The 12,841-nt window shown below is 36.4% G+C and overlaps 1 protein-coding gene across 2 annotated transcripts in view; it reads right to left on the reverse strand.

Annotated features, from left to right (window-relative positions):
• The window catches only part of LOC150092584 (DNA excision repair protein ERCC-8-like), a 138,085-nt gene that overhangs the window by 49,011 nt on the left and 76,233 nt on the right, over positions 1-12,841 (reverse strand). For both annotated transcript variants that reach the window (XM_090414801.1, XM_090414802.1), the window contains exon 4: positions 2,740-2,945. In XM_090414801.1, the coding sequence (XP_090270927.1) occupies positions 2,740-2,945 (206 nt within the window). The remainder of the gene's footprint in view (positions 1-2,739; positions 2,946-12,841) is intronic.

Consider the following 12,841-nt stretch of genomic DNA (forward strand, 5'->3'; position numbering starts at 1 on the left):
TTGGACCTAGTCACAGGATCAGAAGAGCTAGCTATAACCAAAGTGACTACATTGCCTCCGATTGGTGAAAGTGACTATGCAATCTGGACATGGGAGATTGTACAACATGAGGAATATTCTGTCAAAAAGGGGTATATGCATAACTACAAAGTAGGTAGGTGATTATGACATGCTTAGGAAGAAGCTTAAATCTGTACTGCAGAATGTTGGTAGTGCATGGGATACAGTTAACGGTCGTCTAGAGGAAGCAGTATTAAATTGTATAGCTAGGGTAAGGAGGGTTAATCAGGTAGAAATTAGACATTGGAGTAATATCATTAAGCGAGCTGCAGAAGAAGAAAATGCAGTGGAAGGTATATAAAGAGAAAATTGACCAGCAAACTCATGAACAGTACAAGGCTCAGGCAAGAAAGGTGACCAACATGGCAAGGAAGGCAAAATCAGATTATGAGAAGAAGAATTTAGTCGAGCAGGCCAAAGGAAATCCCAAACAGTTCTTTCATTATGTGGCAAGTAAGAGGAAGAATGACTATGGAAGATTAACATTAATGAGTGATGATGGTCACAAGGAGACAGAAGAGGATAAAATAGTAGTTACTTGGGTGACGACCTTACAAGGGTATATCATCCTACTAAGGTTACTGCTTTAACCTATGTGAGAGACACTAATTTAGAAACAGAGGTGGATGAATTGGAATGTTCTTAGGATATTCCAGAATCACAATGTAAATACAGCTGTGGGATTAGATAAGATATCAGCTAGGATTTGGGGAGAATGTGCAAGGGAATTGGCAATGCCTTTGACCAGACTCTTTAATTTAAGTCTCAGCTCTAGTAGAGTACCATGAGAGTGGAAAGAGAGCAAAATAATTCCTTTGTATAAAGGAGGTTCTAAGGCTGCAGTAGCAAATTATAGACCAATTTTTCAGGTGCTGTGGTAAAAGTACTAGAAAAATTGGTAAAAAAGAGAACTCAAGAATGGGTAGATCAAAATATGATACTGTATGAGGGTCAACATGGCTTTGTGAAGGGTCGGTCATGCCTTAATAATTTACTAACTTTTTATAATAGAATAACAGCTTAGTCGTAAAAAAGAAATGGCTACACGCTGATTTTGCAAAGGCATATGTGGTATTCTATTAAGCAAATTAGAACAAATGGGGGATGGATATGACTGGTTAAGCAGATAAGAGGGTGGCTGCTGGATAGATATCAAAAAGTGGTATATGAAAGGACAGAAATGAGGTGAAAACAGGTGACTAGTGGTTTTTTGCATGGTTCAGTGCTGGGACCATTGCTGTTTAATTTTTACATAAATGATATAGGAAATAACCTGAAGAGAAATATTCAGTTGTTTGCTGATGATGCATTATTAGTTGGAGTAATAGTTAATCAAGGCGACGTGGAGATCTTGCAGGATGATTTAAATAGGTTGTCAGTATGTGCAAAAGTTAATGGGTGTCAGTTTAATGTCAAGAAATGTGAAGTTATGCATTTTAGGATAAATGGATTATAAGCTGTGTATCACATTAATGGCACTGTACTTCAGGAAATATATGAAGCTAGAGATTTAGGGTCGGTGGTAGACAGAGAGTTAAAGTTTAGAGAACATACTGCTAAGTTAGTCCATAAGATTACTTGGCTATTGAAGAACACCTTATCTCTGCTTGTTAATGTGTTCTTCAATAGCCAAGCTGTCATTCCTCTTTATAAGGCCTTGATACACCCACATCTGGATTACTGTGCTCAAGTTTGGTCCCTGGGAATGAGGAAGCAGTGGAGAGGATTCAGAGGCAAGTGACCAAGAAGGTGAGTGACCTATGGAATGTTCCATCTGAGGATAGACTGAAGGTGTGTGAATTGCAGAAGTTGTTGATAGGAGAAAAAGAGGGGATATGATAGAAACATTTAAGTTGCATAAAGGATTTTATAGGATAGATGCAGGGGATATGTTTCAGTACTTGGCTAGAGGACCAATACAAGGGGTCATCGTGAAAGTTGAATAAAGATAAGAGATGTGAGGATTAAATTTTTTACTTGGAGAGTTGTGAATGAGTGGAATCGTTGCCAGAGTCAGTTGTGAATGCTTTGTCTATTAATGGGTTCAAGGAAAGGTATGATAGACTGTGGGTAGATTGGGTCTCCCACGATGAATCTTCATATTCCATGGAGGTGCCCATATAATAACAGTAGTCACACCAGTCTAACAATATGGAATTCTAAAAACACTTACACAGAGACACTGGGCTATTTGTTCTAATGATGCATCCCTCTCCACAAAACTGAACTATCTTCACTACACTTTCTTGGCTAATAGCTAAAGCTCACACAAATTAGATAAAATACTTCATAAATACTTTATACATTTTTTTTCCGGGTCAGCAATGGCTATGAAGTGTTCTCCTAACCTTAACAAGTATGGCTGCATTAATCTGCCAAAAGTTTGAGACTGTCTTTTAAATTAACTCCTACTCAACTGTAATGCTTCTTTTATACAAAATTAGAAGGCAACCAGTTAGGACTTTATATCTTTTGTCCGTTACAATTTGAATTATTTCACTTACTCATTGTTGCATGTAAGCTGTAACATTTTGTTTTGCTCTGAAGATGCTAGTTTGAGAAATCCAGCAAAATATTAGCTAGATTGTTTTACCAATAACAATAATAATATAAAAAATAGTGTATGTGTGTGTGTGTGTGTGTTCGTGGTAGTTCATGCAAGAATGAAATTTAACTTACTTGCTACAAGGCAATGACAAGTCGCACCACCAGACATGTGATGTTTATAAACTTTGCCTTGTAGTGAAAATGTATCAGCAGGTTTCAGCGTATTTGTATCCCACACTTTCATTTTGTTATCCATTCCACTTGAAATGAAAAGTCCAGTATCAAACGGGTACCATTGGACAGTTTCTACACTATAACGATGAGCATAACGAGAAGACCTGGAAAAAATAATACAACCCGATGGTTACTGTACAAATTTTTAATAATCAACAATGAAACTCTTACATTCAACCAAATAATTCATAAAGTGCTTGGAAACAAGATAAAGATTAATTATTAACCAGCAAGCTGTTTTTACCATAATAACCTATCCAAATTCAAAGTTGCAAAACACATATGAGTCTCTTTTCCCTTCTGATGTGCCATTTTTATAAAGTTTACAGCATGAAATTTGTTAAAAATATGTCATAAAGACAGGAATCTTTATATTGGCTTTTTCAATTGAAAGTGAGTTAGCCAATCTCATATGGAGGTAACAGGAGTTTTCCCTTCCCAAACTCTTTTTTCATTCTGCATACAGACAAATCGGCCATGAGAATATACACAATTTACATACAAAAATACTGTTGGTGGTGGGTGGTAGATGGCACTGATGGTACTAATGTCACTGTGAGTAGTTGGTGAATTTAGTAGAGGAGACAGTGGGATGTGTGTAGCAGAGAGCAGAATAGATAGAGTGCCCTCCCATGATGAATCCTTGGACTGCTGGGAGGTGTCATTTAATAATCATAATAGTAATAATGTACATAAATTTACTGAAATAAAGAACCAAAAAGTTTCACTTCGGTGATGCAAAATTATTCAAATTAAGTGGATATTGAATCCAACATTATTTCAAAGCTGAATAGAGAAACTACAAAAGTTTCATGCTGAATATATAGAAACTATAAAAGTTTTGTGGATCCAAGCATATGCCAGCCTTTCATGGAGGGGACAACTCGTGGTAAAGGTGGAGTAAGCTCTGATCACTTTCCTTAGTATTTCCCATAATGTAAAGCACATCTCCTTGTGGACATGTATATGATGCTATACATTATTGGGGGTCACTACCCAAATGTTTCGACCCTTGTTGAGGTCTCATCAATGGATAGGTAGACCCAGATGTAAATACCCAGGTTGAAGTGATGCAGAAGTTATGCTTTACCATATGAGTTGCCAAAAAGGTTTCACATCACAAAAGGCACACCAAGAATTACTGAAATAAAGAGCCAAAAGGCTTCTTTATTTCAGTAATTCATAAAAACATAAATTCATAAAACATAAAAGAGCCAAAATTATTCAAATTAAATGGAAACTTTTATAGTTTCTATATATTCGGCACGAAACTCTTGTAATTTCTCTATTCGGCTTTGAAATAATGTTGGATTCAAAATCCACTTAATTTGAATAATTTTGCATCACCGAAGTGAAGCTTTTTGGCTCTTTATTTCAGTAATTCTTGGTGCCTTTTGTGATGTGACACCTTTTGGCAACTCGTATGGTAAAGTATAACTTCTGCATCACTTCAACCTGGGTATTTACATCTGGGTCTACCTATCCACTGATAAGACCAGACCTCAACAAAGGTCAAAACTGGTCTGTGTAGTGATCCCCCCCCCCCATTATGTATAGCATCATACATGTCAGCAAGTAGATGTGCTTTACATTATGGGAAATACTAAGGAAAGTGATCAGAGCTTGCTTCGCCTTTACCACGAGTTGCCCCTGTCATGAAAGGTTGACTTATGCTTGGATCCGAGAAACTTTTATAGTTTCCATATATTCGCCACGAAACTTGTAGTTTCTTTATTCGGCTTTGAAATAATGTTGGATTCAATATCCATTTAATTTGAATAAATGTGCATAAATTTATTCTGCATCAGAAATCAATGGAAGTTATCACCATTGCTCAACTATTAATTCTCTTGAAACAATCAGAATAAATTAGCACAAAGAATTATTTCAAACATTAAATAACACAATATGTTATGCATTGTTATCGGTCTGTTATAACCTACATTTGGGCAAAAGACTTTTCCCAATATTCTCCAATCTTCTCTCTTTCTCAGCGACTCTCTTCATCCAATTGTTTCCTGCTATTCCTATTACTGCATCCCTCCACCACCTTTTCTGTTTTCTGCTGAATCTCTGCTCTCTATGAATCCATATTGTAATAAGGGTTATACATCTGTCATCAGTCATCCTAATTATGTTACCAACCCAGTTCTGGTAGAACTGCTTGGCTCTGTATAATAATATTAACAATTTGTAGTCTGTCTAATGTTTATTTATTTTTTCTTGTTTTAATTTAATTAAATTCTCAGTAATTTTTCCATATTGCTTACTGCAATTCTCTCTCTCTCTCTCTGTGTGTGTGTGTGTGTGTGTGTGTGTGTGTGTGTATACAGGATGTACACACTGCAATCTAACAGCTTCTTTTAAAAGAGATGGACAAATATCCCTTTGCACTGACTCAATCACCAGTTCTTCAGGTTATTCTGGACTGTATTTCTAAACCTTGTTGGTACCATCCAGCAGAATAAGAATTTTTGAGCTATTAGTCATAATTTTTTAATTTGTAAAATTCATTTCAGGTCCAACCTACTTCCTTGTATTGTTCTGTATTGTATTGTTCTGTATTGTCTTGTATTTCTAAACCTTGTATTGTCTAATGTCATTGTTCAGTTCATTTATCATTGCTGTCAGTTTAGTGGGATCTTCAGAAAAAATGGCAATATCATTAGAAAATCAGAGATTAATTATTTTATTTTTCAATTAATTTCCGTTAGTGCAGTTGTATCATTGACATTTTACCTTCTAAATGGGAAGGAATTGTAATGTGGTGGTATGGCTTCTGCAGACAGGCTCTGTGATTGTAGACCCAAAGCAAAGGGAAAGAAAAGCCTAGGAAATACCTAATTAGAATGCTGTAGATGTAAGTAGGCTGTTCAATAAGTAATAAGACTAATTTTACTGTGGCGAAACCATTCATCACAATATTAATTTCTGTGGAATAAAGAAATGTTGCAGTCTGTATTAACAAAAGAGGTTGATAGATGGCATATACGGGCTGATGTGCCAGAGTGTCACGTGACTAAACGCAAGTGCTCGTCTGCACGTCTACGAGGCGCGACCAGTCTTCAAAATGGAAGCGTCCTTGGAACAGCGTTATGCAATTAAATTTTGTGTGCATTTGCAAAAATTGGCATCGGACACTTTTAACATGATACGCGAAGCTTTCCACGATGAAGCAATGTCGAGGGAAAGTGTTTTTCGCTGGCATAAAACTTTTAAGGAAGGAAGGCAAAATGTGGAAGATCTTGAACATGAGGGAAGACCTTCAACGTCCATCACAGAGACAATGATCCACACAGCTGCAATTATCATCAAGCATGTCAAAAGGAAGCGTCCATTGCTGAAGAATGGCTTCTTATTGCACCACGATAATGCAAGGTCATTGCTGGTTGTGTAGTGGACGTTTTGCAGAAGAACAACACAGATATCCTACCACACCCTCCATACAGTCCTGATCTCGCACCGTGCAATTTCTGGCTGTTTCCTCAGCTCAAGAAACCACTAAGAGGCTGCCATTTTGAAAGCAACAAAGCATGTGTAAAAGCTGCGGAGGCGGTTTTGAAAGAACTCTCAAAAAATGGACTCTCACATGTGTTTAAGAAGTGGACGCAACGTTGGGACAAATGCATCGCTTCTCACGGTAGTTACTTCGAAAAAGACCATGTAAATGATGACGATTAAAGGTAATCTGTTTTCTGTATAAATATAGTCATTACTTATTGAACAGCCTACGTATATTGATGACAGCATTTACCATCAAGTTGAAAAGTATTGACTAAATATTTAACTCGGAGAATTGGCAACATATTTTGCCTATAACTCAAATCCCCCTTATAAGTTGAGGAGGAAATCGCTGTTTCCTGTCTTTGAAAATTCAAAAAAGTGAAAAATCTCTTATATGGTACCTTTTTTTATTCTTCTTCAATATCAGTAATAGTGATTACATACACAATCTGATGGCAGTTTTTAAGACTTTAGCAATACTGATAGAAAGATGTGGTTCCTACTCTTTGAGGTTTGAAAAATGCCCAGCTTGCTTAGATAATTTACACTTTGTTTCCAAAATGTATTCCTAGAATTGTTAGGGCCTTCTGTTGGTACCAACCCAAAAGGCAATCAGATGCCCATAGCACAGGCCCGAAGAGTGATCAACATAATAAGAAAGGCAAAATCAGAGCATGAGAAGAAATTAGCAGTACAAGCCAAAGGTAATCCCAAAGCAAGTAAAAGGAAGAATGATTATGGAAGAATAATTTTAATGAATGCTGATGGTAGGGAGGTAGCTGAAGCAGATGAAATAGTTGAATTACTAAGTAAACACTTTGCAAGAGTATATCATCCAGGTGAAGATATTGCAGTAACAAGAGAGAGGCAAGAGCTTATATTATTATTATTAAGAGAGACCCCCAGGGAATCAGGGACTCATCAAGGAAGGCTACATACTTGTTCTGGAATTTATTCACACTGCTTGCACACCCAACACCCAATAGAAATCCATGCACCATACTATGAGAGAAAATTCTAGATCTCAAACCTCTTCTTGGCAGCATTCACTCTCAGCTTTCAGGTATGTCCTCATGTCCTTTCCCCATCCTAAATAAAATGAAAAATTCCATCAACCAAAATCCTGCATGACTATTTCAGAAGTTTGTAAGCCTCAATCATATCACCCATCTTTCTCCTGTTAGCTAGTGTATGCAGCTTACAAATTCTCAATTTGTCTTCATAATCAGTATCATACAATCCTGATATAATTTTTAACACTCTCTCCACTGTAACAGAATCATCACGTAAACTAGGAGACTAGACCTGCGCACAATAGTCCAGATGAGGTCTTATGAAGGCTTTGTAAAGAGGCAAATTTACATCTTTACATGTGAAAGTTCATTTCAGCATTGAAATTATCTTTTGAGTTGTCTTTGCAATCTTTGCTACATGGCCCCTGAACTTCAACTTCCTATCTACTAACACTCCAAGATCACTAGCCTCATCAGTTTCTTCTAGCATAATCCCACCAATATAATACAACAGTGGATATCTAATCATGCCAAAGTGCATGAATTTACAGTTACTGACATTGAGCTGACATCCATTTTCATATGCCCACAATTCCAGCATATTCAAATCATTCTGCAAGTACTGCATATCAGCCACATTCCTGATTAACCTACTTATCTTTGCATCATCAGCAAATAGCTGTATGTCACCTGTCAAATCCTTCCCAATGTCATTAATGTACAGATTGAATAACAGTGGACCAAGGATTGATCCTTGTGGTACACCACTGGTTACTTTAATTCTTTTTGGTATCTGTCAGTCAGCCATACTCTTATCCATGTTAATATTTTATAATCCAAACCCATATTTTCCAATTTATGCAAGCCTTCCATGCTATATTCTGTCAAAAGCCTTCAAAAAATTCAAAAGTATTATAATGTATCCATTTTCCTTGACTATCTCAGTGGTAACATTATTATAGAATGTAAGCAAATTGCTAAAACATGTCCTTTCCTTAGTAAACCCATGCTGTTCATAGTAGAGATTCTCTGAATGCGAATTTCTGAATGCAAACCTTAACCAACTTTTCCAAAATCTTCACCACCACTCCTGAAATACTGATTGGTTGATAGTTGGATACATCAGTGTTTGCAACACCATTGTGCAATGGGATTACCATACATTCTTTCCACACCTGTGGAATCTTCCCTGTTCTGAGATCCAAATATATAGCCTGGTCAAAGGAGTAGCCAGTTCAGCTGAACACTCTTTTAGCACACATTTTGATATCCCATTAGTCCCCGTTGCTGAATTCTTATTCAGTTTGTGCAACAGCTCCAGTGCAATGGAATTACCATACATTCTTTCCGCACCTGCAGAATCTTCCCTGTTCTGAAACCAAAATTATAGCCTGGTCAAAGTAGTAGCAAGTTCAGCTGAACACTCTTTTAGCACACATGCTGATATCCTATCAGTCCCTGTTGCTGAATTCTTATTTAGTTTGTGCAACAGCTTTAATATCTCCTCTTCATCTAGTGAAGAGGTAGCAGTAAACTCAATGTTGCATACACCAGGTTGACAGCTTTTAGCAAAATGGGCATTCATTAGATGAACAACCTCTTCTGCTTCTGTCACCCTCACACCAATGCATTCAGTAGAGTTATTCTTTCATATTCATTCTTTCTTTCTTTTACTTGCAGCATATTAATAGAATTCTTTGGGGTTGTCTTTAGCATGCAGAGCTAGTTTCTTTTCATACTTAGACTTAGTTTTCTATACAACAGTTGTGACTCTTCTGGCCTGCTGCTTATAATTTTCATAATGGATATCATCCTTATGTACATAGTATTCATTCTACATCATCCTTTTCTTACAAATGTCTTGCTTAATAAGATTACACATCTATTTGACTACTGCCCTGTTTATTCTTCAAACTCTTGGGACACATTCTGATATTGCATCATTTAAGTATTTTTTAAATGCTTCCCATACACTGTCGATATTCTTCCCATCCAGCAATATATGGAAATAGAAGTAAATGAACTGGAGGTGCATAGGATATTACAGAACCACAATGTGAATACATCTATGAGATAGGATGGTATATCAGCTTTAGTTTTGCAGGAGAGTTCTAGGGAACTGGCAGTGACTTTGATGACACTGTTTAATTTAAGTCAGCTCTGAATTGGTGCAAAAGGGAGTGTAAAGAGGAGAAAATAGTTCCATTGCATAGAGGAGGCTCCAAGACTCAGATAGCAAATTACCAACTGATCAGCATCTCACGAGTCATTGTCAAGATAATAGAGAAGTTATGAGCAAAATATGGGAATGGGTACACAGGATCAAGATACTATGTGAGGAACAACGTGGTTTTACTAAGGGTAGGTCATGCCTTTTAAAAGGTGAGAAAGTTAGTAACTTGCTCACCTTTTAATGAATGATATAGGAAATGATCTGAGAGGAACTATTTAGTCGTTTACCGATGATGAAAAATTGGGTAGAGGAATAGTCAATAAAGATGATATTAAAATTTTGCAGGATGATTTAAATAGATTGGCAGTATGGGCAAAGGAGAATGGATATCAGTCTAATGTAGCAAAGTGTAAAGTTATACATTTTGGGATGAAAAGATTAACAGCTGTGTACCACACTGATGGATCTGTACTGCAGGAAATTAATGAAACCATGAATTTGGGGATGCTAGTGGATAGGGAGTTAAAGTTTAGAGGACGTATTGCACAAGTAGCTAGAGCAGCTCATTGAAATACTTGGTTGCTGAAGAATACCTGATGAGCAGAGATAAGCAATATATTATACCTCTTTATAGGGCCTTGGTTCTATATCATCAAATTTTGTGATAGATTAAAAAGTTATAGATTCTGGTTATAGATTTTAATAATAATAATAATTAGTGCACAAATAATTGTTTTTATCTGTTGGAAAATCAGTGGAACAGAAATTCCTCTGACTGTCATTCCTGACTTTTAATGAAAAAATACTACTTCTAGCATAATAACCACAATCACTCCCAAGTCCCTAACCTCATCGGTTTCCTGCAGTTTAGTTTCATCAGTATAGTACTCAAATTGTGATCTCTTTCCAAAATGCATCACCTTACACCTGGCCACATTAAGCTGGCAGCATTTACCTTTGCCCATATTGCAGTCTATTTAAGTCTTCCTGCAGGATCTTTGCATCACCTTCATTTACCATTGCTCTTCTGAGTTTTAAGCATCATCAGCAAACAACTGAATATTTCCTGTCAAATCATTTCCTATATCATTGGAATGATTTGTAAATCATTCCAATGATTTATTGGAATGATTTACAATCCTAGATTTACAATCAATGATTTACATTCCTAGGAATTATCATTGGAATGATAATTCCAATTATAATTGTTTATTTTTAATTTAAAAATAACAAAAACTGGAGTTTAAAATGGAATTTTTTGCTTCTTCCATATTGCTCGAATGCTATATGTTCTGTCTTGTAGGAATTTTATAATAGCAATTTTTTTCAACAGATGGTGGTAGGATGTTAGATGGAAGTGTATTGGTCTTCTGCAGACTGTAGAGCTAAAAAAATTTGCAGGCTTGAATATAATTATAATATTCAAACCTGTGTAATTTTGACCAGTAAGCAACTCCATGGGTTTAATATTGAACAGTAAACAAAACAATAACTTTGAATGATAAGCAGTTTCAAGTTGTATGATATTAGCCAGTTCCAAAACAGGAAGTTAAGTTGCACCTGTTGTCCCACTGTAGGTAATACTACTAGAAGAACTAGAGGAATTTTTTGTGTCATTAGACAGGACAGCTAACATAAAGGAAAATCTGGTTCCTGATGACCTAAACATCAAAGCAGGAAATGATTTACAGAAATGTTGTGGGAAAATTTTGAGATGAAATCAGGACTAACAGTGATTATAAATACCTGCTGGATTTTTGTTCGAGATATGGTTATTCATTGCTAACATCGTGATAACATAAAGATGTATATAAATTCACAGGAAGAGATTGGTTTGGTTTATTACTTTATTTAGATTTATAGCTGAAGCAACTCAGGTGATGAGGCCAATGTATTATGTATGTTAATTGCATGGATTCGGATTGCTGGTTTGCCTGCTTTGCAGGATGAAAAACCCAGGTTTCTGGGAGGGAAACCCTACCACCTCCATATGAGACCAGCTAACTCATCTTCAATTTTATTATTTTTTTTTTGTATGGCGATTCAATGGCTGTGAGCCTTTATTACGGGGAGGTACAGCACCACCTCAATCCCCCCTATTTTTATCCGCACTTGGGACCAACATAGCTGACAATACAGACCTATGGCTGGAGGGATCGTCTTAGGTATTTCTGACTGTATCCGTGTGTGTTCACGGAGCCAGTTTGCCTGTTTGAGGGATGAAACACCCCAGCTAAACTGGGGAGGAAAAACCCTGCTGTCCACGCCCAAGACCAGCTGACTTGGCTATTGCTGAAGAGGAAGATCCTTAAGCTCCTCTCGTCGCCAACAGGAATCGAACCTAGGACACTCCTTCCCCAGGCATATGGTTGCGAAGCGCAAAGCCACTAAGCTAACTGCGAAGACATCTTCAATTGAAAAGACCTGATAATGGTTCTTCACATCCATCCACAGGAAGAGAACATCATTAGATATTAGCATTAATTATCTAATGATGTTAGATGATGACAATATCCATAGTTTTGCCGATGATGATACACTCCTTTCATATTTTTCATTTGAAGATTCATGATGGATATTCTATGTATTTGTTTAGATTATTAAAGATAACCTGAATTTGATGAAACAATTAAAAAGAAAGTCCAATAGATCTGTGGACTGGGGATTTGTATAGTAGATATTCCTGTGTTGTGACATTCCTGTCTGACTTCTCTGTATACACCAGAATGGGGGTCAGATAGGAATCCATTGTTTGGTGTTCTGTTGTTTCTCTTTCATAAATCTTTAATATGTTATTAGTGAAGTTAGTACCTAATTCTGTATGAATGTATTATATAGTGGAGGTATTTATTCTGCAGACTGTCAAAAAGCTTTGTTTAGATAAAATGACAGTGTGCATGGGAGCTATCATTGTCTAAGTAGATTATATTCTGAAAATTGAAATTGCTGTTCTCTCTCTGGAACATTACAAATTTATGTGCTTTGGAAAGATATTTAAAGATGGTATTTTATTCTACTGTTGAAAATTTTGATAAAGATTTTATACTCTATATTAGTCAGGGATACAGACCTTCAAATTGATGTGGTTGGAAAGTTTTGTCTATTTTTTGAAATAAAAGCCATGTAGCCTTAAGCAAACTAGTCTGGGATGCCACCAATGTTATAATATTTTTGAAAAGTGTAACCAAGACTGGAAGTAGGTTCCAGATCATACAATATAGTTCCATTTCTATTACAGAACTATTTCTTTAGTTCTATTAATTTAAAACTGATTTAGCTCACACGTCTAGCTCCTGCAAATGCAATGTTT

Source organism: Typopeltis vanoorti, chromosome 25, assembly GCF_054136105.1.
Source record: "Typopeltis vanoorti isolate ZY-2024b chromosome 25, IOZ_Tvanoo_1.0, whole genome shotgun sequence".
Taxonomy (NCBI): domain Eukaryota; kingdom Metazoa; phylum Arthropoda; class Arachnida; order Uropygi; family Thelyphonidae; genus Typopeltis; species Typopeltis vanoorti.